Source organism: Tamandua tetradactyla, chromosome 1 (assembly GCF_023851605.1).
Source record: "Tamandua tetradactyla isolate mTamTet1 chromosome 1, mTamTet1.pri, whole genome shotgun sequence".
NCBI lineage: Eukaryota > Metazoa > Chordata > Mammalia > Pilosa > Myrmecophagidae > Tamandua > Tamandua tetradactyla.
Window position 1 is genome coordinate 15,114,524 of NC_135327.1, and position 22,503 is coordinate 15,137,026.

A 22,503-nucleotide genomic window follows, 5' to 3' on the forward strand; every position below is an offset into this window, starting at 1 on the left:
AGGTAAATGATTAGGTTTTTGTTTTCATCCAGACATAGCCACTGTTAATATTTTTATTTATTTCTTCCATTACTTTTTTGTGCATGAATGTGTTGGGTTGGGGCTCCCATTTCGGTTCCTTCCAATTTTTTTGTTCCCTACATGGAACCAGAATTATCTTCTTAAAACCCATGTCACTCTTTTGATCCAATAATTTCCTACTGTTCTTAGAATGCAAGGTCTTGTATGATCTAACTCCTGCCTGCCTCTCTAAGACCCCTGACTTACTACACTCCAGTTACGCTGGTCTCTCTTACATTCCTCACCATATAAAGCTCTGCCTGCTTCATGGCCTTTGCACTTAGTACTTCCACACAGAATGACCTTCTACAACTCTTCACTCAGCTGGCCACTCCTCATTTTTTAATGTTCAGCTAAAATGTCTCCACCTGAAAAAGGCCTTTGCTTACCACTAATAGGTCTACTCTTACTCTCTAATTCATCACTGTTTCCTTCTTAGAGCTTCTTAGGATCAGAAATTACCTTATTTCTTTATTGATTTACTGTCTGTTTCCTTCTGTGCTGGTTTGAAAGGATGTATGTCCCCTAGAAAAGACATGTTTTAATCTAAATTCCATTTCATAAAGGCAGAATAATCCCTATTCAATACTGTATGTTTGAAACTGTAATCAGATCATCTCCCTGGAGATATGATTTAATCAAGAGTGGTTGTTAAGTTGGATTAGGTCATGACATGTCTCCACCCATTTGGGTGGGTCTTGATAAATTTCTGGAGTCCTATAAAAGAGGAAACATTTTGGAGAACAAAGCAATTCAGAGAGAACAGAGCAGAACGACATGGCCATGAGAAGCAGAGTCCACCAGCCAGTGACCTTTGGAGATGAAGAAGGAAAATGCCTCCCGGGGAGCTTCATGAAACAGGAAGCCAGGAGAAGAAGCCAGCAGATGATGCTGCGTTCACCATGTGCCCTTACAGCTGAGAGAGAAGCCATGACTATGCTCGCCCGATGTGCCTTTTCACTTGAGAGAGAAACCCTGAGCTTCATCGGCCTCTTAAACCAAGGTATCTTTTTCTGGATACCTTTGATTGAACATTTCTATATCACTTTAATTGGGACATTATCTCGGCCTTAGACTGTAAACTAGCAACTTATTAAATTCCCCTTTTTAAAAGCCATTCCGTTTCTGGTATATTGCGTTCTGGCAGCTAGCAAACTAGAAGACCTTCTAATAGGATGTGGATTCTATCAATGATTGTTTGTATTATTCACCACAGTATCCTCAATGACTAGCACAGATTTGCCATATAACAGGTCCTCAGTTAAATATTTAATGAATAAAGTTGTCAGCTCCTATACGTTCTCTGCTCCAAACCTCCAAAGGCTTCCCATCTCACTCAGAATAAAATCCAAGATCCTTGTAATATCCTGTACGCGTCTACTCCATCTGGCTCCCTCCTCATCCACCTCCTATTTCTTTCTCCCTTGTTTACTTTGCTTCAGCCAACCTAACATACTTGTTGTTCCTCAAAAAATACAAAATGCTTCTTTCTCTTTGCATTTGCTATACTCAATCTGAAATACCCTTCTCCCAGATATCTACATGGCTCAATTCCTCACTCCAATGTTAGTGAGTTTCCCCTAACCATTCTAAAGTAACAATTCCTATAATTCTCTATCCGCTTCTGCACCTTTCTTCATCATAGCCTTTATCACCACTTGATATATATGATACTTATTTTATTTTCTTTCTCTCCCAACTTGAATATCAATTCTGTGAACAGGGATATTTTCTCTTTTGTTGACTGCTTATGTCCCTAGTCCCCATCATAGTTCTTGACTCATAATTGGCACTCAGTATTTGTTGATTGGCTGAAAAAATAAAGGTTGAATCAATGAGCTAAAGATGGTATGTAGTTTTATGTATGTGTTGTTGTGTTTACCATGAATAGGTTCACAATATTTTAAAGTCCTTTTTCTGAGTAGCACAGAAGAAATTTGATTCTGCCTCTGTCCTAGGAAGAGTTGTACATCCTCTGCGTAGGGGTTTGCTTCTTGTAGATTGCGAAGCATGTTAAGCAGGGTAATGTACATACTTCTGCCGTAGCCATGAAAAGTTCAGAGCCTAGTGCCAAGCTCACCTTGAGCAGATGACGATTATGTCTGAATGCTAACCATATTCTTATCTTCATTTGTCTTTCTACCTTCATTTTCTTATTTGTCCTATTTTCTTTACCATTTATTTTAAATTTTATTTATTTTTCTGGTGTGGTTTTTCTCAGCCATGTTACTTTTAAAAAATAAGACTGATTATGAGTAAATAAAATTTTCAATAGAATTAAATTCTGTACCTCTACTTTACATCCACCTTTTTCACTTAGCAGAATAACATACCTTCCTTATTATAAATTCCTCAGAGTCTTGATTTTCAATCGTTGTATTAATGGAATGACTATATCATTGTTCACTTTACAACTACTGAGCAATTATTTTCAATATTTGGTCTTTTAAAGCAGTGATTGAACATACATCCTTATGGACAAAACCTTTTCATTTTTCTATTGTGCACTCAGAATTTACCTATTTAATACCACCTGTTAGATATAGTGTATCTCTCTGTTAAGTGTTCACCCTGCCTGAAGAAATCCAGTGGCTGAATGTGACTCTTGAACTTCTCTTGAGTTGGGGGTGGAAGTGGGATTACTTCCCAACAACTCAAATCTTTCTGTTTTGTGTTTTTGTTTGTTTGTTTGTTTGTTTGACATGGGAAGGCTCTTGGAATTGAGCCTGGGTCTCCAGCATGGCAGGCAGAAATTCTGCCATTGAGCCACCGTCGCAGCACCCAACAACTCAAATCTAATAAACTAAATTTACCTGCATTCTGATGGCATTTTTCTTTTTCTTCACAATTAGCTTCCTCTCCGATTCCAAAGACTTGGACACCTTGTGGCCTTGATGGCGCTGCTCTGTGGGGACCCCCTGAAAGAGGTGGCCGAGGAGGCTGCAGAGGGCACACACCACCTACTGCGTATCACCCTGAGATTGAAGTGTAAGGCACTGCAGGAGGCAGAGAGGCACTGAGTAAGGTCTCTAGCACCAGCGCTCCTTGTGCCCTCACTCCCCATGTTGTAGAAAGGCTTTTCAGAGTAGTTCATAAAGAGCAAAGGCCAAGGTGAATCAACACTGGTTTATAACACTGGATAAGTCATAACACTGGATGAGACCTGTGTCAGCCATCTACATGGCAATGGAGTGGGAGTGCCTAAATGTGATTAGATGAAGTGACTAGACTGGTCAAAACTGGGAGGGTTCTGGTCATTCATTATTTGGGCCTCCATTCATTTATTTATCCAGTAGTGTTTATTGGATCCAAGATCCAATAGTAGCCAAAACACAAGTGATTCAAATCCTTATAATCAGACAAACTGAAACAATTAACAAATAACCATATGATTATAACTAAAGATGACTGCTATGAAAGAAAAATACAGGGGCCATGAGTGAGAATCAGATCTATTTGTGGGGTTCAGGAAAGCCTTCTCTGAAAATAATCTGATGAGTGAAGACCAATTGCCAGGCGAAGAGGTAAAAAGAGCATATTGGGCAGAGGGAACATGAGTGTAATGGGTTGAATAGCATCCCCTCAAAATTCATGTCTGTCCAGAACGTGAGAATACAATGTTATTTGAGAAAAGGTTTTTAGATTTACTTAAATTAAAATGAGGTCATACTGATTAGGATAGGCCCTAAATCTAGTGACTGGTGTCTTTATAAGAAAAGGAAAGGATGCACAGACAGATGCAGAGAAGAAGGCCATGTGAACATAAAGACAGAGATTGGAGTGATACAGCTACAAGCCAAAGAATGCCAAGGATTGCTGGGAGCCTCCAAAAAAGCAGGAAGAGGGAAGGAAGCATTCTCCCCTAGAGCCTTCAGAGAACATGGCCTTGCCTACACCTTCCTTTCAGACCTCCCCAGGCATATTCGTTCAAGTGAAAAAAGACAAAAAGAGAAAAATCTTGGGATCTGCTTCAACCTGGAGATCAACTAGACCTGTAAAATCAAGAAGAAAGAAATAAGCCAGAAAGTACTAATATTTTATATTTTCTTCTCAGATGTCACTCATGATAAGAAAAATCAGGAAAGCTTGCGGAAAGCAATGAAAAAATGTCGAGAACTCCTAGAGCTCTACAGTATTAAACAGTTCTACAGCTGTCCGTTCAAAATTGCCCAGGTAATGAGAATGGCCAAAATTATAAAGGCTGACAACTTTAAATGTTTGTGAAGTTGTTGAGCAACCAGAACCTTCATACATTTGTTCATTAGAATGTAAAATGGTAAAATAACTTTGGGAAAAGTTCTAGTAATTTATTTTAAAACGAAGCATACCAGATTGCCCAGGGAATTTGCTCTTTAAGAGTTTTGTCGTTTGCAGAAGAGGCACCATGTTCATGACTTATTCACCATTTATCTGCTATTTAGGAATTTAGGTCAGCCTGCCAAGGAGCTAATATCATGTTTGGATTTCTCTTCAGATTGGCTCTGTTCCCACTGATTGCTCTCCCATCCCTAGGCAGCCTCTTGCAAATGTAAACCCTTGTCACCAAAAGGAGCTGCTAGAGGGTGTAGTTGATACAACAAGCCATATGCTATTTAACTAATGTATTTATTCATTAGTCAACAAATATTTGTTAAGCACTTATGAGGTACCAGGAACTATCTTGGGGGATAAGGAAAAAAAAGAAAACTTACAAATATTACTTATGTAGGGTCAATGATATCAGATCATTTTTTTTCAGATAAGGATTTATTTATTTATTTATTTAAAAAAATTTTTTTAAATACCAAAAAAAAACCCACCAACGCAAACATTCTAACTTTTGATCATTCCGTCCTATATATATATATAAACAGTAATTCACAATATCATCATATAGTTGCATATTCATCATCATGATCATTTCTTGGAACATTTGCATCCATTCAGAAAAAGAAACCAAAAGAAAACAGAAAAAAAATTCATACATATCGTACCGCCCACCCCTCCCCCTCACTGATCACCAGCACTTCAATCCAAATCCATTTCAACATTTGCTCCCTCTGTTATTCATCCCTAGTCCAAATGTTTTACTCGTCTATTGCATATCAGGTCATTTAATCTCTCTATGCCTCGATTTTCTCATTTGTACAATGGGACCCTGAAAAATGGGATAACTTATTTGTTGTAAGGGTTAAATCAGATATTGCATGTAAAATGCTTTGCTCGGTGCCTATCATGTAGTAAGTACCCAGCAAATTATATCTCTTGTTATAATCATGTAGATGACTTTGTACTGTGCCAGGTGGAATGAGAAGCTGAATGGCACATTCTTTTAATATGTTGACTCCAGACCAGATATATTAGCTGTGACGTGGACCCTGTCAGCTATATAGCATTAAAGCCCTTCCTTGAGTCCTACACCTGTAAAAATGTGACTCTTTCTGAGGATCACAGCAATAAAGTGTCTTTCTAAAAGTCAGAACTCTAAAAGGCCAAGTACAGACTCTATCAGTGGCATTTGAGTTGCTTTCAGTTTTTTGTTTTATAAACAAGGCTGAAGTAAACAAACTTATACAGATTTGTATATTTCTCTGTTAACCAAAAAGGTATTCCTTGTTCAGGATTTTTTATCATAACATATTTCTTGGAAGTTCATTTTTCCTAAATTATTTCAGGTCTTTGAAGTTTTCCTCAATTCAAATGAACTCTGCCAGTTTGTTATGACTACATTGGATGCCCTGAAAAGTCTAAAACATCCCTGCACTCAGCAATTAGCAGGAGAATTGTTGCTAACACTGGTAAAGAATGCAGAGTCACGATTTGAGAAGGTAAAAGCTCAGTGACCATTTCTTGGGCGTGAAATACCGGCATGCGGTCTCTCCTCGTGCAGCCACCAAGGTTAATTCTGCTGCTCCTATTCAGCTGGGAACAATTACTGAAGGGGACAAGGTCAAGGCCTCAGTCCATTTGGTCACATACATTCACCTGTTCATCAAGCATATTCTAAACCACCGCTGGATGTACGTAGGGAGGGAGACTTTAAAAATCTATGGTGCAATCCATAGTTTCCAAAAGAAGAATACAGATTTTCTGGGAAAGATAATAAACACATAAAAATTAATTCCAGATAAATTTAAAATGTCAAATTAAAAAATAAATCAACCTGTAAGTCGCTCTAGAATGATGCAGACTTAGTGAGCTTAAAATCAGGAGAATTTATCTAAAAATATCTAAAACTGGTAAATCCAGGTGGTACCAAATTTGAAAACCACTAATCTAAAAAAAACATTTTGTTTGTTCCTATGATTCTATTCTTATTTATGTTAATTCCAGTGTATTACCATGATAACTTTCTCTTTTTTACCATGCATTATTCATAATGATTTCAACAAATATTTATTTAATACCTATTATGCGCCAGACACTATTCTAGGCACTGGGGATACAACAATGAACAGAACTGACAGAGCTCCTGCATTCATGGTACTCATAGTCTAGTGGAGGGGGACAGGCAATAAAACATATGTCTGGTAGTGACATGTGCCATTGAGAAAAATATAGCCAAGTAGTGGTGATGAGGGATGGCCATTTTATATAAGATTGTTGAGGAATGCCTCTCAGAGAAGTTGGCATTTCCTGACCTTTCCTTCAGCCCTAACAGAGGCTGAAGTCCTAACACTGTGAGCAGGACGAGTGATACAAGCAGAGAAACAGAGTAAAGCCCAATGACTCTTGTGTTTCTTACATGAGAATCACAGACATCCCTGGGAGCAGGATGATTAAGGGCTCCTCTGCCATTCTGAGTCAGAGCGGACAAGATGTCAACTTGCTTGCAACACTTTTATTTGTCTTATTACAAAATCAATACATAATTATTGAGGAAAATTAGCAAAAAATATATAAGAAAAAACCCATCATTCAAAGACATATTTAATAATTCTGTATATACAACCTTCCAAAGCTTTTTTAAAGAAATAAATTATATTTACTGCCATTAGTAACAATGTGTTTCACATAGAATTTTTAAAAACTTTTTTATTGTACAGTATAAAATATATACAAAGCAAAGAAATAAAAAAGCAATAGTTTTCAAAGCACTCTTTAACAAGTAGTTACAGGACAGATCCCAGAGTTTGTCATAGACTACCATACTATCCTCTCAGATTTTTTCCTTCTAGCTACTCCAGAATATAGGAGGCTAGAAGGCTTAAATATATATTTTTTATCATCGCAATCAACTTTTTTTTCCTTCTTTTTTGTGGAAACAGCACAAAAAGCAATAAATACATACAAAAAAGCAATAAATATCAAAGCACTGTACCACAATTAGTTGTGGAACATATTTCAGAGTTTAACATAGGTTACAGTTCCACAATTTTAGGTTTTTACTTCTAGCTGCTCTAAGATACTGGAGACTAAAAGAGATACCAATTTAATGATAAAGCATTCATATTCATTTGTTGAATCCCATCTTCACTGTATAACTCCACCATCACCTTTGATCTTTGCATCCCTCTCTTTAGGAGTGTTTGGGCTATGGCCATTCTAAATTTTTCATATTGGAAGGGTCTGTCACTAATATGGGGTACGGAGATGGAACTATCTGATATTCTGGAGAAGCTGGGCCTTCTAGGTTTCAGGACATATCTGGACCAGGGACCCATCTGGAGGTTGTAGGTTTCTGGAAAGTTATTCTAGTGCACGGAACCCTTATGGAATCTTATATATTGCCCTAGGTGTTCTTTAGGATTGGCTGGATGGTCCTGGTTGTGGGTTGTCAGGTTATCATATGTAGCAAAGTCTTACTGAAGCTTGTATAAGAGCAACCTCCAGAGTAGCCTCTCAACTCCATTTGAACTCTCTGCCACTGATACTTTATTATTTCCACTTCTTTTCCCCCTTTTGGTCAGGATGGAATTGTTGATCCCACAGTGCCAGGGCCGGATTCATCCCTAGGAGTCACCTGCTACGTTGCCAGGAAACTTTCACCCCTGGATGTCATGTCCTACATAGAGGGGAGGGCAATGATTTCACCTGCAGAGCTGGGCTTAGAGAGAGTGAGGTCACGTCTGAGCAGCAATAGAGGTCCTCCAGAAGTAACTCTTAAGCATGCCTGTAGTAGTCTAAGCTTCTTTGCTACCTACATAAGCTTCACAAGAGTAAGCCTCAGGATTGAGGGAATGGCCTATTAATTTGGGTGTCCCTAAGTTTGACACAGTATCAAGGGATTCCCTGATGGTAAAGTTTAATAGTTCCATACTCTTTCTCCTATCCCTCAAGGAACTTTGCCAATACTTTTTGATTATCTGCTTAATATACTCCAGGATGTATCGAGGCATTACAATAATCTATACAGGATTAAAGGATCTTTTTCTTATTCTGGGCTCTCTGTGTTTCAGTTGTTCAAATAAGCTATACAGATAGGTTGAGTTAGATTATGCACTACAAAAAATTTCAGTTCCAGATCAAATAAACCTTTCTTCCTTTGGTTTTAAAGAGTATGTGTGGTTCTAAAATATAGACACTGTCTTCCTTATCACCGTGTTCTGAATTACTTCAACCCCAGCCTGATCAGCTTCATTCTTATCTCTAACTATCAGGCTTTATATATATATCAGCCCCTCAAAATCCATAAATAATAATCACCACTCTGGACTTAATGTGTCTGTTCTAAAAGCTTATAATCAAGGCCCTATTTTCTTATAAGCGTTTTCTAAAGGTGACCATATCATTGTTGTGCTTTTGTTTCTGACTTATTTTGCCTCACCAAATGTCCCACATGTTCATTCACATCGTTGCATGCCTCACGACTTTGTTCCTTTTTGTGGCAATACAACCTTTGCTCATAAGTATACATGATCGTTCGCCGATCTACTTCTCAGTCAGTGCATCCTTCAGTCACCTACTTTCATCAGGCATCATGTATAGTGCCCAAAGTCCACAGTCCATTAACATTCTCAACTTTAGATAATTTCATTTTCCCCAAGAGAAGAAAACCAATAAACACACCCTTGCCAAAGAGGAAATCTAAACCTCCTCTTAACTCTTGTCCCTCCCGCCATTATTTACGTCTGCTGTTGCTGTGGTATTGCTGATGGTTTCCTTTGAACATAGCCCATAGCATGCAATAGCAGTTTCCCTCCTGTACCCTGGACTTAAGCACTCTTTGTACATGAATCATATCTTTGAAGTAATTCTTGCAAGAACTAATTCATATTTTTAGTGTTAATCAGTAGGATACATAGGTCTATACAACCCCTTTCAATCTTGTTCACCTTCAATATGGTAACAGTACTTATAGACCCACTAGAGAACCACCTTCACTTCTATCTATTCCTTTACATTGGAGTTCAACCTCATTAGCTAACCTTTTACCCATCTCTAGCTTCTATGTATCTCTAATCTCCTATTCTGTTATAAGCCTCTGATTATACCTTTATGCTGGTCCTAAAAGTGGAATAATACAGTATTTATCCTTTTGTTTCTGGCTTATTTCACTGAGCATTATGTCCTCAAGGCTCATGCATCTTGTCATGGGCTTCAGAATGTCATTTCATCTTACTGCTGCATAATATTTCATTGTATGTATATACCACATTTTGTTGATCCATTATCTGTTGATGGGCATTTGGTTTGTTTCCAACTTTTGGTGATTATGAATAATGCTGCTGTGAACATCAGTGTGCAAATGTCTGTTTGTGTCATTGCTTTCAGCTCTTCTGGGTGTGTACCAAGTGATGTTATTGCTGGGTCATAGGACAATTCGATATTTAGTTTCCTAAGGAACCGCCAAACAGTCTTCCATATGGCTGCACCATTATACATTCCCACCAGCAGTGCATAAGTGTCCCAGTTTCTCCACATCCTCTCCAACATTTATAGTTTCCTGTTTGTTTAATAGCAGCCATTCTTATAGGTTTGAGGTGGTAGCTCATTGTAGTCTTGATCTGCATTTTCCTTATAGCCAATGAAAATGAGCATCTCTTCATGTTGCTATTGAGCCATCTGTATTTACTCTTCAGAAAAATGCCTATTCATATCTTTAGCCCATGTTATAATTGGGTTGTTTGTTCTTTTGTTGTTGCTTTGTATAGTCTCTTTGTATATATAGGAAATCAAACCTTTGTCTGATGTGTGATTTCCAAATATTTTCTCCCATTGAGTTGGCTGCCTCTTCACCTTTTTGACTAAAGCCTTTTGAGGTGCAGAAGCATTTGATTTTGAGGAGTTCCCAATTATCTATTTTTTTATTTTGTTGCTTGTGCTTTGGGTATAAAGTTTAGGAAGCTGCTTCCTATTACTAGGTCTTGAAGATATTTCCCTACATTTTCTTCTAGAAGCTTTATGGTGCTAGTTCTTATATTTAGGTGTTTGATCCACTTTGAGTTAATGTTTGTATAGTATGTAAGATAGGGGTCCTCTTTCATCCATTTGGCTATTGATATCCAGTTCTTCCATGCCCAATTATTGAAAAGACTATTTTGTCCCAGTTCATTGGATTTGGGGGCTTTCTCAAAAATCAGTTGACCATAGATTTGGTGGTCAATTTTTGCACTCTAGATTCAATTCCATTGGTCAATGGTTCTATCTTTATGCCAGTACCATGCATTTTTTACCACTGTGGCTTTATAATAGGTTTTAAAGTCAGGGAGTGTTAATCTTCCCACTTCGCTATTCAGGGTCTCTTTCTCTTCCAAATGAATTTGGTAATTAGCTTTTCCAAGTCTTCAAAGCGGGTTGTTGGAATTTTGATTGGTACTGTGTTGAATCTGTAGGATAATTTGCATAGAATTGACATCTTAACTGTATTTAACCTTCTTATCCATGAGCAGGGAATGTCTTTCCACTTATTTAGATCTCCTTTGATTTCTTTTAGCAATGTTATGTAGTTTTCTGTGTACAAGTCCTTTACGTCCCTAGTTAAGTTCATTCCTAAGTACTCGATTCTTTTAGTTGCTATTTTGAATGCATTTTTTTCCTTAACTGACTCCTCAGCTAGGTCCTTGCTTGTGTATAGAATCAATACTGATTTTTGCACATTGATTTTATATCCTGCCACCTTGCTGAATTTGTTTATTAGTTCAATTAACTTTGCTCTAGATCTTCCTAGTATATTATCATGTCATCTGCAAATAATGAGAGTTTTACTTTTTCCTTTCCAATTTGGATGTCTTTTATTTCTTTGCTCCAGCTACAACGTCTACCACAATGTAGAATAATAGTGGTGACAGTGGGCATCCTTGTCTTGTTCCTGATCTTAGGGGGAAAGCTTTCAGTCTCTTTCCATTGAGCATGATGCTGGCTATTGGTTTTTGATATATTCCCTTTATCGTCTTGAGGTAGTTACCTTTGATTCCTATCTTTTGGAGTGCTTTAATCAGAAAAGGATGTTGAATTTTGTTGAATGCTTTTTCAGCATCAATTGAGTTGATCGTGTGATTTTTCCCTTTCGACTTGTTAATGTGCTGTAGTATATTAATTGATTTTCTTGTGTTGAGCCATCCTACATTCCTGGTATAAACCCCACTTGGTCCTGGTGTATAATTCTTCTAATGTGTTGTTGGATTCTATTTGCTAGTATTTTGTTGAGAATTTTTGCATCTGTGTTCATTAGGGAGGTTGGCCTGTAGCTTTCATTTCTTATAACATCTTTATGCAGTTTTGGTATTAAACTGATATGAGCTTCATAAAATGAGTTAGATAGAGTTCCTTCTGCCTTAATTTTTTGGAAAAATTTGAGCAGGATTGGTGTTAGTTCTTTCTGGATTGTTTGATAAAATTCCCCTGTGAAACCATCTGGCCCTGGGCTTTGCTTTGTAGGAAGGTTTTATTTTATTTTATTTTTTAAACATAGCAACTTACAAACACAAACATTCTTACCATATGATCATTCCATTCTTGATATATAGTCAATAACTCACAATATCATCACATAGTTGTATATTCATCATCATAAACATTTCTTAGAACATTTGTATCAGTTCAGAAAAAGAAATAAAAAGAAAACAGAAAAAAATTCATACATATCATACCCCTTACCCCTCCCTCTTATTGATCACTAGCATTTCAATCAACTAAATTTATTTTAACATTTGTTCCCCCTATTATTTATTTATTTTTAATCCATATGTTTTACTCATCTGTCCATAAGGTAGATAAAAGGAGACTCAAACACAAGGTTTTCACAATCACACAGTCACACTGCGAAAGTTATATCATTATACAGTCATCTTCAAGAAACATGGCTACTATAACACATCTCTACATTTTCAGGCAGTTCCCTCCAGCTTCTCCATTATGCCTTAACTAAAAAGGTGATATCTATATAATATGTAAGAATAATCTCCAGGATAACCTCTTGACTCTGTTTGAAATCTCTCAACCATTGACACTTTAGTTTGTCTCATTTCTCTCTTCCCCCTTTTGTTCGAGAAGGTTTTCTCAATCCCTTGAGGCTAAGTCCCAGCTCATTTTAGGATTTCTGTTCCACGTTGCCAGGAAGGTTTACACCCCAGGGAGTCATGTCCCATGTAGAGAGGGAGAGGGCAGTGAGTTTGCTTGTCATGTTGGCTGAGAGAGACAGGCCACATCTGAGCAACAAAAGGGGTTCTCTTGGGGGTGATTCTTAGGCCTAATTTTAAGTAGCCTGTCCTTCACAGGGATAAATTTCATATGAACAAACTCCAGGATTGAGGGTGTGGTGTATTGCTTTGGTTGTTCCCACTGCTTGTGAGAATATCAGGAATTCTCCATATGGGAAAGTTGAATTTTCCCCCTTTCTCACCATTCCCCCAAAGGACTTTGCAAATACTTTTTTATTCACTGTTCAAATCACTCTGGGATTTATCAGGTCATCACTACAAGGACAGAAACCTACAAGCTCTCATGCCCTACTCAAGGTCCCATGTACTTATGATGTTCAATTAAACTGTCCACATAAGTTATATTAGGAAATGCACTAGTCAAAATATAAATTTTGTACCAAATAAACATTTTTTGCTTTATTCTCACACATAAGTTAAAGTTTTAAAATATGAATTACTGTCTATTTTCAGCACCCTGCAGTATTGACATTTCCTTCGTTCTTCCTTGTGTAAAAGCATTTTTAAAATTGTACATTTAGTCACTATCATTATACACTCTAGGCATTCCTAGACTATACCATCTCAGTCTTTATTGTATATCTTTCCTTTTGATTTCATTTGTGACCACAGCCCTCCTCTTGCTATCATTCTCACAACTTCATTCAGTGTATTTGTAGGAAGATTTTTGATGACTGATTGAATCTCTTTACTTGTGATTGGTTCATTGAGATCTTCTATTTCTTCATGAGTCAGTGTAGCTTGTTTGTGTGTTTCCAGGAATTTGTCAATTTCATCTAAGTTGTATAGTTTGTTGGCATATAGTTATTCATAGTATCCTCTTCTGATTTCTTTTGTTTCTCCAGGGTCTGTGGTTACACAACCTTTCTCATTTCTGTTTTTGTTTATTTGCATCCTCTCTCTTATCTTCTGTGTGGCTCTTGCTAGAGGCCCATCAATTTTATTGATTTTCTCAAAGAACCAACTTTTAGTTTTATTGATTCTTTCTGTTGTTCTTTTGTTCTCCCATTCATTTATCTCAGCTTTGATCTTTGTTATTTCTCTTCTGTTTCCTTTGGGGTTAGTTTGCTGTTCTTTCTCAAGTTCCTCCATTAAGTCCTTGACTTCTGCTCTTTCTTGTTTTTTAATATAGGCATTTAGGGCAATAAATTTCCTTCTCAGCACAGCCTTTGCCACATCTCATAAATTCTGATAAGTTGTGTTCTTATTTTCTTTCATCTCCAGATGGCTACTGATTTCTCTAGCAATTTCTTCTTTGAGCCACTGGTTGTTTAAGAATTTGTCATTTAATCTCCATATATTTGTGAATGTTCTCATTCTTTGGTGGTTATTCAGATCTGGCTTCATCCCATTGTGATCAGAGAAAATCTTTGAATAATTTCAGTGTTTTTAAATTTATAAAAACCTATTTTGTGCTTCAGCATATGATCTTTCCTGGAGAATGATCCATGAGCACTAGAGAAGAATGTATATCCTTGTGTTTTGGGGTACCATGACCTAAATATGTCTATGAAGTCAATATAGACAGAAAAAATGTGTCTCTATATTCTTGTTTAAATAAACAAAGAAAAATAAGATAAAGGAATTTACTAGGTCACCTGAAAAACACAAAATATCCAGAAAGAAATGTAACAAAATATTTACAAGTTGTTTACAAGATACTGCTGAGCATGCTTAAGGAATTAAATAATAATGGGGTGAAGTCTTCTCCAATTGAAAATTAGACTCAGTGTACTCCCATTAAATTTCTGAAGCTTTTTTTTAAATGGAAATTGACAAGCTGACTCTAAAATGTGTATAGAAGCATAAAGGACTGAATACAACCAAGGAAATCTTGAAGAAGAGCAAAATTTGATTTCCTTCAACTACCAGATATTTTAAATGATTACGTAAGATTGCAGTAAGGATTGCAACATGGTATTGGCAAAAGAATAGAGAAACAGGCCAGCTGAAAAGAGTAGAGAGTTTTGAAACAGTCCCACATATATATGATCAGCTGGTTTAAGAGAACTGCAATGCGATAAGTAAAGAATTGTCTTTTTTATAAATCCTCCTGGATCAATTGGATCTTTATGAGAGAAAAACATAAAACTTGATTTCTAACTCATGTAATTAAAAAATCAATTCCAGATGAATTGCATATTGAAATGTGACCAGTAAAACTGTAATAGCGTTTAGAATAAATTGTGGTAGAATATCTTCATAACCATGGAAAAGGCAACAATTTCTTAAACAAGACCCAAAAGCAACTGTTTTGGTTCGTTAAATGCTGCCAAGATGTAACATACCAGAAATGAGTTGACTTTTGTTTTTCAACTTTTTTTAAAAATATAAGATATATATACAAAGCAAAAGAAGAAAAAAAGCCATAATTTTCAAAGTACCTTTCAACAAGTATTTACAGAGCAGATCCCAGAGTTTGTTGTGGGTTATCATTCCATCATCTCAGATTTTTCCTTCTAGCTGCTCCAGAACACTGGCGGCTAGAAGGAATATATATAGTTTTTCATCATCACAATGACTTTTTTTTTTCTCTTTTGTGAAAAAATAACATACATACAAAAAAAAGCAATAAATTTCAAAGCACATCCAACAATTAGTTGTAGAACAGATTTCAGAATTTGTAATGGGTTACAATTCCACAATTTTACATTTTTACTTCTAGTCGTTCTAAGGTATTGGCGACTAAAAGAAATACCAATATACTGATTCAGTAATCGTACTTGTTTGTTAAACCGTACCTTCTCTGTATAACTCCATCATCACCTTTGATCTTTATCCCACTCCTTAGGGGTATTTGGACTATGGCCATTCTAACTTTTTCATGTTGAAGGGGCTGTTGATAATATGGGATAGAGGGATGGAGCTAGTTGATGTTCTGAGAGGCTGGCCCCTCTGCCTTTCAGGACTTATCTGGTCCAGGGACATCCAAAGCTTTTAATGTACACATACATACATAAGGATATATTTTAACTAGTTTTTTTAAATAATAATCTTTATGTTTAGAGAAGTTATAGATTGATAGATAAGTTGCACAGGAAGTGCAGAGTTCCCATATTCCCCTCCCACACACTTATAATTTTTCCCTTTTAGTAACTTGTTCATTAGTGTATTTGTTACAATTGATGAACCAATATTGATACATTTTTTACTAACCAAAGTCCATAATTTACACTGGGGTTTATTCTGTGTGAGCAGTTTTGTTAGTAGCTTTTTTTTTTTTAATTTCTTCCTTTTTTTATTTCACTTTTTTTTATTAGTTGATAGTAGCTTTTTAAAATAAAAATTTTTAAAGTTACCCACTAGGACCTTTTAGAAATGGTCACAATATCCTGAAAACCATCAATGTCCCACAAGATTAAGGTCTTAATAAGTTCTTTTTCCTCTTCAGGTGCCAGAAATTATGGGAGTTATCTGTGCCCGATTATCCATAGTCAACCAACCCAGTGTCCGCCAACAGATCATAAACACTGTGAGCTTGTTTGTCTCCAGGCCCAAGTACACAGATATAGTGCTCAGCCACCTTCTGTGTCATCCAGTACCATATGACAGGTAATGAGCCCTGTACAGCCTCTGGGCTAAATTGGGGTGTGAGACACAGTTCTAAGTATTTTGGAGCATGGTGACCCTGAAAAATGCATCGATATTCTTGTAAGGAGATAAGATATAGACAAATGCCTGCCATATGAATCAGAATATAATATATAAACATAAGGAAACAATCCAGTGAATCCAGAGAGAATGAACAGCATTCTATAAGAAACTGTCTTTTCTACAAGAAGACTGTACTTTTAAAAAACGTTAATATCACAAAAGAAAAAATGGTAGTGGGAGGTACTGTTCTATATTGAAAGACACTAAAGAGACATAACCAAATGCAATATGTGACCTTGATTGGATCTTGGATCAAAAGCAAAAAGCTATAAAATTCCTTAATTTTCTTATAAAAGAAAATTTTGAGAAATTTTAAATATGGACTTTAATTTAGATTTTTAAATTAATGTTAATTTTTTCTTAGGTGTGGAATGAATTATAGTTTACAGAAGCCTGTCCTTATCCTAGAAAATAGATATTTTGGAGTGAACAGTCATGATGTCTATAACTCACTTGGAAATGATTTAACCAAATATATATCAAACAAAATGTTCAAAGTCTTCCAAAAAATTGAACAGGAGATACCACTTCCTAACTTATTCTATGAGGCCAGCATTGCCTTAACGCCAAAGCCAGATAAAGATACCATAAAAAAAGAAAATGATAGTCCAATATCCTATATGAAAATAGATGCAAAAGTGTTCAACAAAATACTAGCAAGCCAAATCCAACAGTATGTTAAAGAATTATACACTATGATTAAGTACATTTTATCCCAGATATGCAAAGGTGGTTCAACCTAAGAAAATCACTTCTTGTCATACACCACATTAATAGAATGAAGGAAGAAAAACACATGTCATTCAGTTGACACAAAAAGGCATTTAACAAAATCTAGCACTTCTTATTGATGAAAACACTCAGAAAACAAGGGATAAGAAAGAAACTTCCTCAAAATGATAAAGGGCATATAGATGAAAAACCCACAATTAACATCATACTCAGTGGTAAAAGACTGAAAGCTTTCCCTCTAAGATCAGGAAAAAGATAAGGATGCTCACTGTCAGCACTGTTATTCAACATCGTACTGGCAGTTCTAGCCAGAGCATTGAGGCAAGAAAAGGAAACAAGAGGCATCCAAATTGGAAAGGAAGAAGTAAAACTTTCACTGTTTTGCAGATGACATGATCCTATATGTAGAAAATCCTGAAAAATCCACCACAAAACTACTAGAGGTAATAAATATATTCAGCAAAGTAGTGGGTTACAAGATCAACATGCAAAAATCAGTAGTGTTTCTATACATTAATAATGAAAAAAGAGGAAATCAAGAAAAATTCCATTTACAGTAGTAACTGTAAGAATCAAATATCTAGGAATAAATAAGTTTTTTTTTGTCAGATTGTGCTTTTTTATTGAGAAATATCCACACACATACAGTCCAAGATATTATACAATAAATAACTCACAATATTATCACTTTACTTATGTATTCTTCACCATGATCATTTTTAGAATATTTGCATCACTCCAAAAATAGAAATAAAAAGAAAAAAAACCTCATACATCCTGTACCCCTTACTTCTTCCTCTCATTGGCCCACAGTATTTCAATCTACCCAATTTTTACTTTTTTCTCCCCCTATTATTTATTTATTTTTTATCCTTACGTATTTTTTTATTCATCTGTCCGTACCCTGGATAAAAGGAGCTTCAGACTCAAGGTTTCAGCAATTACACAGTCACATTGTAAAAGCTATATAATTTTACAGTCCTTTTCAAAAATTAAGGCTGATGGAACACAATTCAGTAGTTTCACGTACTTCCCTCTAGGCACTCCAACACAACATAAACAAAAAAAGAGATATCTATATAATGCATGAGAATAACCTCCAGGATAACCTCTCAACTCTGTTTGAAATCGCTTAGCCACTGAGACATTATTTTGTCTCATTTCTCTCTTCCCCATTTTGGTCTTTCTTATAAGAACAACAGGCTTTCTTATTCCCATGATGCTGGGTCCCGGCTCCTCCCCAGGGGTCAGGTCCCATGTTGCTAGAGAGATTTTCACCCCTGGGAGTCATGTCGCACATAGTGGGGAGGGCAGTGAGTTTACCAGCCACATTGGCTTAGAGAGAGAGGCCGCATATGACCAACAAAAGAGGTTCTCTCGGGGGTGATTCTTAGGCCTAATCAATAGCAGGCTTAGCTTCTCTTTTGCAGCAATAAGCTTTATAGGGTTTAGCCCCAAGATTGAGGACTCAGCCTATTGAATTGGTTGCCCCACTGCTTGCAAGAGTATCAGGAATTTCCAGGAATAAGTTTAATAAAGGATGTAAAGGACTTGTACACAGAAAACTATAAGACATTGCTCAAAGAAATCAAAGAAGTCTAATAAATGGAAAGGTATTTCATGTTCATGGATTGGAAAGCTAAATATTGTTAAAATGTCAATTCTACCCAAATTGATTTATAATTGAAATTGCAAATCCCAGTAAAAATTCCAACAGTCTTTTCAGAAATGGAAAAGCCAATCATCAAATTTATATGGAAGTGTAAGAGGGCCCAAATAACCAAAATTAACTTGAAAAAGAAGATCGAAGTTGGAAGACTCACACTTTTCAGTTTTAAAACTTATTATAATGCTACATCAATCAAAATAGCATGGTACTGGTACAAACATATAGACCAGTGGAATTAAATGGACAGTTCAGAAATAAACCCTCATATTATGACCAATTGATTTTTGAAAAGCATGTCAAGTCTACATAATGGGGAAAGAATAGTCTTTTCAACAAATGGTGCTGGAAAACTGTATATCCTTATGCAAAAGAATGAAGGTGACCCCTACCTCACAACGTAAACAAAAGTCAACTCAGAATGGGTCGAAGAACTGAACATAAGAACCAAAATTATCAAACTCCTAGAAGAAAACATATGGAAGCATCTTTAGGACCTTGTGTTAGTCAGCTTAGACTTTATACCAAGAGCACAAGCAACAAAAGAAAAAATAAATAAATGGGACCACATCAAATTTTAAAACTTTTGTGCATCAAAAGACTTCATCATGAAAGTGAAGACAACCAAGAGAATGGGAGAAAATATTTAGAAACCACATATTTGATAATATTATATATTAATATCCTGAATATACAAAGAAATCCTACACCATAACAAACTCAGTTAAAAAATGGGCAAAGGACTTGGATTGACATTTCTCCAAAGAAGATATACAAATGTCCAGAAAGAACATGAAAAGATGCTCATCATCATTAACCATGGGGAAATGCAAATCAAATCCACAATGAGATATCATTTCACACCCAATAGAACAGCTACTATTTAAACACACACACACAGAAAATAACAAGTGTTGAAGCAGATGTGGAGGAATAGGAAAACTTGTTCATTGGTGGGAATATAAAATGGTGCAGCCACTGTGGAAAAAAGTTTGGTGGTTCCTTAGAAAGTTAGATATAGAATTACCATGTGACCCAGCATTCCCATTTCTAAGTATGTACGCAAAAGAATTGAAAGCATGGACATAAACAGTTATTTGCATACCAATGTTCATAGCAGCATTATTCACAATTTCTAAAATGTGGAAGTGACATAAGTATCCAACAGAAGAATAGATAAAATCAAATGTAGTATACAGAGACAATGGAATATTATTCAGCCATAAAAAGGAGTGAAATTCTGATACATGTGGTAACATGGATGAACCCTGTCAACATCATGTTGAGACAGAGGACAAGTACTGTATGATCTTACTAATGTGAAATAATTAAAATAAGCAAATTCATAGAGTTATGTGCTGGTTTGAATCTGTGGTGGACCCCAGAAAAGTCATGCCCTTTAATCCTCATTCAGTATTGCTGGGTGGGAGCATTTTGATCGTTTCCATGGAGAGGTGACCCACCCAATTGTGGATGGTAACATTTGATTAGATTATTTCCACGGAGGTGTGTCTCCACCCATTGAAGGTGGAATTGCTTACTGGAATCCTTTAAAAGAGGAAACATTTTGGGGAGAGTCCCTTTTTTAGAGCCATGAGAAAGCCAGCAGATGCCGCCATGTTCACTACGTGCCCTTCCAGGTGAGAGAGAAATGTTGAACATCATCAGCCTTCTTGAATCAAGGTATCTTTCCCTGGATGCCTTAGATTGGACATTTCTATAGACTTGTTTTAATTGGGACATTTTCTCGACCTTAGAACTGTAAACTAGCAACTTATTAAATTCCCCTTTTTAAAAGCCATTCTATTTCTGGCATATTGCATTCCGGCAGCTAGCAAACTAGAACAAGTTATAAGCTAGGATCTATGTTACCAGGGGTTGGGGTGGGGTTAGAGAATGGGGAGTTAATTCTTTTTGGTACAGAGTTTCTGTTTGGGATGATGAAATAGTTTTGGTAATGGATGGTGATACACAACAATATGAATGTAATTAACACCACTGAATAATATATTTGAATGTGTTTAAAAGGAGAAATTTTAGGTTGTCTATATATTACTAGAATAAAAATTACAAATAAAAACGGTATGACTGTACAACCCAAACATTGTACCTTAATATAAACTAAGGACTATAGTTAATAGTGTAATTATAATAATACTGCTTCATAAATTGTAACAAAGTTACCACACTAATGCAATGTGTTAATAATAGGGAAAACTGGGCAGGCCATGATGGCTCAGCAGGTAAGAATGCTTGCCTGCCAAGCCCGAGGACCCAGGTTCAGTTCCTGGTGCCTGCCCACGTAAAAAAAAAAAAAAAAAAAAATAGGGAAAACTGAGTAGTAGCCATGGGGTAGGATGGGTTTACGGGGATTCTGTACTTTTTGCATGATTTTTCTATTCTTAAGTGCTCTAAAAAAAAAGGTGTAGACAATGTTATCTAAGGAACACTGCATCGCAATCCCCTAGGGAGCTTATTAAAACTGCATGTTTTGGTGCTAGCTTTAATAGTACATATATTGAAATTGAAATGATAGAGATTAGCATAGTCCCTGCACCAGGATGGTGTACACATTCATGAAGTATTCCATATTTTTCCAGGCACTGAAAGAGGCATTTTGTATATATACTCCATGTGAGGTCAGAATTATTTCTGTTCTACAGAGGAGTAAACTAAAGCTCAGAAGAGCCTTGGTTACTAAGTAGCAGAGTTGTGTACCACCTCAGTTCTAACCTATTCTGAACTCAGCCTGGTTCCCAGGATGCTTGGAATGAATGAGAAACAGCTGGGACAAGCTCCTGAACAAGTACAGCCAGACTGGAGGCAATATGACAGGGGAAGCTCAGAACAGTATTCTAGTGCAAGAGGTAATGGAAGAGGACTGGAATGCTTTGTAGTCATTGAACAGCTGTCCAGAAACCTTGGCTAAGGCTGTACTGGAGGAAACCCAACAGAAGCTGATTGACCAAGAACAATCCATCATCAGTGAGTATGAGAAGAGCTTGCAGTTTGATGAACTATGTTTCAGCATCATGCTTACTAAGTTGGAAGCAAACCCGCTCATCTGTCCTGTGTGTACAAAGTACAGCCTGAGAATAGCAAGCCATGTGGTCGTATGTCAATGTGGCCTATACTTCCCATATCCCCCTCCAGAGTTGCCATAGTAGAAGCTTCGTGCCTTTTTGAAAGATAGTATAAATGAGCATGGTGAACACTGGGCCCACACACTGGATTTTTTAGTCACTGAAGGAGCAGAATCAAAATCCAGTCTTCTTTTGAACTGAATGGCTTGTGATACTTGGGCTACCATCTTCTATAGCCAACCTGGACTCATATCGTTCCTGGGTTAGAAACAACTTATTTCATCTGAGAAGGAACCTTGTATATATAGACCTTATATTTATAATTAATTTTGTATTGAAATATTTCAAATGTAAAAAAGCAAATGCATGTTCTAAAGCCCTCACCTAAAACTACTGTATTTTCTGAACTCTCTGTTGAAAGTAGCAGAAACCCAGCTCAAACTAGCATAAGAAATTTCATAGGTTTCTATTATTGAAAAGTCCATTGGTCTATTTTTATGTATTGAATCCATGGATTCAGTTTATTTCATCAGGGCTCCATCCATCTCTGTTATTTTAGACGGACTTACACAATGGCGGGAAAGATGGCCACCATCAGTTGAAAACTGCAGTGGAAAGGGAGTGTATTTTCCTTTAGCTCTGACAGAAGTTCTGGAAAGGACTCTGATTAGTCTAGCTTGCAGTTAGCTACCACCAAACTGAAATGCATGGAACAAATAGGATTGCT

At 36.5% G+C, this 22,503-nt stretch overlaps 1 protein-coding gene, 1 non-coding gene and 1 pseudogene across 6 annotated transcripts in view; all 3 read left to right on the top strand.

The window, feature by feature from the left end:
• The window catches only part of MROH8 (maestro heat like repeat family member 8), a 123,684-nt gene that overhangs the window by 71,407 nt on the left and 29,774 nt on the right, over window positions 1-22,503 (top strand). For all 5 annotated transcript variants that reach the window (XR_013179385.1, XM_077169238.1, XM_077169268.1 and 2 more), the window contains exons 9-12: window positions 2,913-3,048; window positions 4,115-4,233; window positions 5,715-5,867; window positions 16,033-16,193. Coding sequence is in view for 4 of the 5 variants with exons in the window: in XM_077169238.1 (XP_077025353.1) it covers window positions 2,913-3,048; window positions 4,115-4,233; window positions 5,715-5,867; window positions 16,033-16,193 (569 nt within the window). In the remaining variant the exon portion in view is untranslated. The remainder of the gene's footprint in view (window positions 1-2,912; window positions 3,049-4,114; window positions 4,234-5,714; window positions 5,868-16,032; window positions 16,194-22,503) is intronic.
• On the top strand, window positions 16,463-22,032 carry LOC143678143 (RPA-interacting protein pseudogene; annotated as a pseudogene).
• On the top strand, window positions 21,188-21,289 carry LOC143653535 (U6 spliceosomal RNA). The gene has a single exon (XR_013161356.1). It is a non-coding gene; the product is annotated as a U6 spliceosomal RNA (small nuclear RNA).